At 44.2% G+C, this 2,777-nt stretch overlaps 1 protein-coding gene across 1 annotated transcript in view; it reads left to right on the plus strand.

The window, feature by feature from the left end:
• LOC106813574 (ruvB-like 1) overlaps nucleotides 1-2,777 on the plus strand; it is a 17,147-nt gene that overhangs the window by 6,025 nt on the left and 8,345 nt on the right. Inside the window, exon 7 of the mRNA XM_014817744.1 lies at nucleotides 488-686. Coding sequence (XP_014673230.1) covers nucleotides 488-686 — 199 coding nt within the window. The remainder of the gene's footprint in view (nucleotides 1-487; nucleotides 687-2,777) is intronic.

Consider the following 2,777-nt stretch of genomic DNA (forward strand, 5'->3'; position numbering starts at 1 on the left):
TAACGAAACGTAACGGAACGTAACGTTGTTCGACAAACAAAAAAAAACGTAAGATGACGCAACATAATATAACGAAACGTAACGGAACGTAACGTTGTTCGACAACAACAAAAATAAAACGTAAGATGACGCAACATAACATAACGAAACGTAACGGAACGCAACGTTGTTCGACAAACAAAATACGACGTAAGATGACGCAACATAACATGACGAAACGTAACGGAACTTAACGTTGTTCGACAAACAAAATACAACGTAAGATGACGCAACATCACCTAACGAAACGTAACGGAACGTAACGTTGTTCGACAAACAAAATACGACGTAAGATGACACAACATCACCTAACGAAACGTTGTTCGACAAACAAAATACAACGTAAGATGACATAACATAACGAAACGTAACGGAACGTAACGTTGTTCGACAAACAAAATACGACGTAAGATGACGCAACATAACATAACGAAACGTTGTTTGACAGATAAGCTCCGCAAAGAGATCAACAAGGTGGTGAACAAGTACATCGATCAGGGCGTGGCCGAGCTCGTTCCCGGCGTACTGTTCATCGACGAGGTACACATGCTTGACATCGAGTGCTTCACCTACCTGCACAAGGCACTCGAGTCTGCGCTCTCCCCTATTGTCATTTTCGCAACGAATCGTGGACGATGTCTCATCAGGTAGGGACGCGCGTGTGTATGTGGTGGCCTAGGAGGGTTGACGTGTGTTGGGTTAGAGATATGAGTATGTGAGCAAGTGTAATTCATTAAATAAGTTCATTTGGTTGGTAGATAATAGATCTATCTCCTGGTTAATTTTTACTCAACCGTGTTGATTCAAAACGTACTGCTGAGGAGGCGAAACGTGCTAATCGCACCTCAATAGTTTTAAATAATTTATCATTTGTCAACAGCAAATAATAAGAAGTCAGAAAGTAGAAGAAATTTATTACATACAAGCAAGAATAAAAATACACATAGTTAGAATTGTAACAATAAACCGTAGTACTGTGAACCCATTTCTGTTAAATTGTCTGTAGCATAAAATTATACAGACTACACAGTGGCTACTGTACGATTCTATAAAATTCACGACTCTTCGCCATGCCTTGTTTATACTTAACAGATAACTGTCAAGTTTTTATTATAAATCTTGTATTGTCACTTGTTCTAAATCAATCGAGTTGACGAAAGCACGCAAAATGCTTGGCCAGGAACATAATAACGATCATATGATACGGATGAGTACGAACCCATCGAAGTCGGCCATGAACGGACAGACGCTCCATGCCAGAGACCTCCGAATGCGGCCCGCGGTCCGGTATGTGGAGCTTCCACCATCATGATCATTCGACTTTCCCTGCTGCCCGTCGCGATCACCCATCTTGCTGGATCTCTTAAGTTGCTTCGCGACCTGCGGGAGCAAACGTACGTGGACTTAACTGCTGCGTATCGCTGTCCGAAAATGATCACAATTAATACCTAATATTTCAAGTTGCAATTGACTGAATAATACGTCATCGGGTAATTGGCATGCGGCAGAAGTGCCTAAGCATCAGCCTACGTAGCAAAGTCTTTGCGGATTGCGAGCGATAATTAAATGACACTAGCTAATTACGCGGTGACAACATTTTCGCGCCAGTAATACGTCCGTTTAACAGCTGAGTAAACTCGCGTGACATTCGAAATACAAATGTCTGCTGTGTGCTCACATGAGTCGAAAACAGAATTTCTTGTCATTTACAAGCAAGATTTGCCGTGTGGGGCTTGGCTTAAATACGCTGCAATAGCTTATATATACATTGCCCATTGCATCTGTCTAGTTCACTACGGTGCTTTGAAGTCTGATTTTATAATCCGTAAAAGCGCGAACGACGTCTGTTCGCTCGCACCTTGCAGCATCCTGACAATAACAAAGGTACTCATCTGTCAGGTGGAAATTTGAAGGGAAAAGATGAAAAGGGCTAACATATGTTTATCAGGAGTTGCAATAATAGAGATTATGTCACATTAACTCTCCTTCAAGATTCACTCTATTTATCACGTCCTGATTTATATATACTGTATGGTGTCATGCACATATTTGCCGCGTTTCCATAAAGTTTAGACAAGGCCGATACAAAACGGGGTGACTGTAACATTATAAATATATATAAATATAATATATATATATTATATGCTGCAACCAGAAATTACATTGGCCTTATCGTGCGGATCCCTCCACGCGTGCGGGCTGAGACTCACGTCCTTTAGGCGCTGGATTCGCGTCACAGTCGATGCCCTATCGTCTTATGGAGAAGATAACGCCACGAGACGCGAGCATCGAAGAAGATTACGACGCGGCGTGGATCGGATTCCGTCCAGCATTGTCAATACGTCTCCGCGGCGAGAAGTAGATAGCAGAGGCCGCGATCGGGTACGAGCGCCGCGGGGGCCCGCCGCACCACAGTCCTGCAGCTCAACGATGCAGAAGCAAGGGTTTAGCGTGAGGAGAACAGGATACAGCATGATTCGGTATACGAGCGCCTGACCGGGTAACACGGCGCATGATCGGGTACAAGCGCGCGGGGACCGCCACCGCCCACATTCCTACAAGCAAACAAACAGCTATAATGACGTACAGTTGCCATGCTTGAACGTTTTTCCTCTGCATTGACACGATGCGAGCGCGCGCCGCCCTCCGCCTCAAATTCTCAGCCGCCACCACAGCAAATTGTCCAAACACGCGCACTCCGCTCGACGATAAATCACTGTTCTTACCAGCAAGTCTCA

This window comes from Priapulus caudatus, unplaced genomic scaffold (assembly GCF_000485595.1).
Source record: "Priapulus caudatus unplaced genomic scaffold, Priapulus_caudatus-5.0.1 Scaffold793, whole genome shotgun sequence".
In the NCBI taxonomy this organism is placed as follows: domain Eukaryota; kingdom Metazoa; phylum Priapulida; class Priapulimorpha; order Priapulimorphida; family Priapulidae; genus Priapulus; species Priapulus caudatus.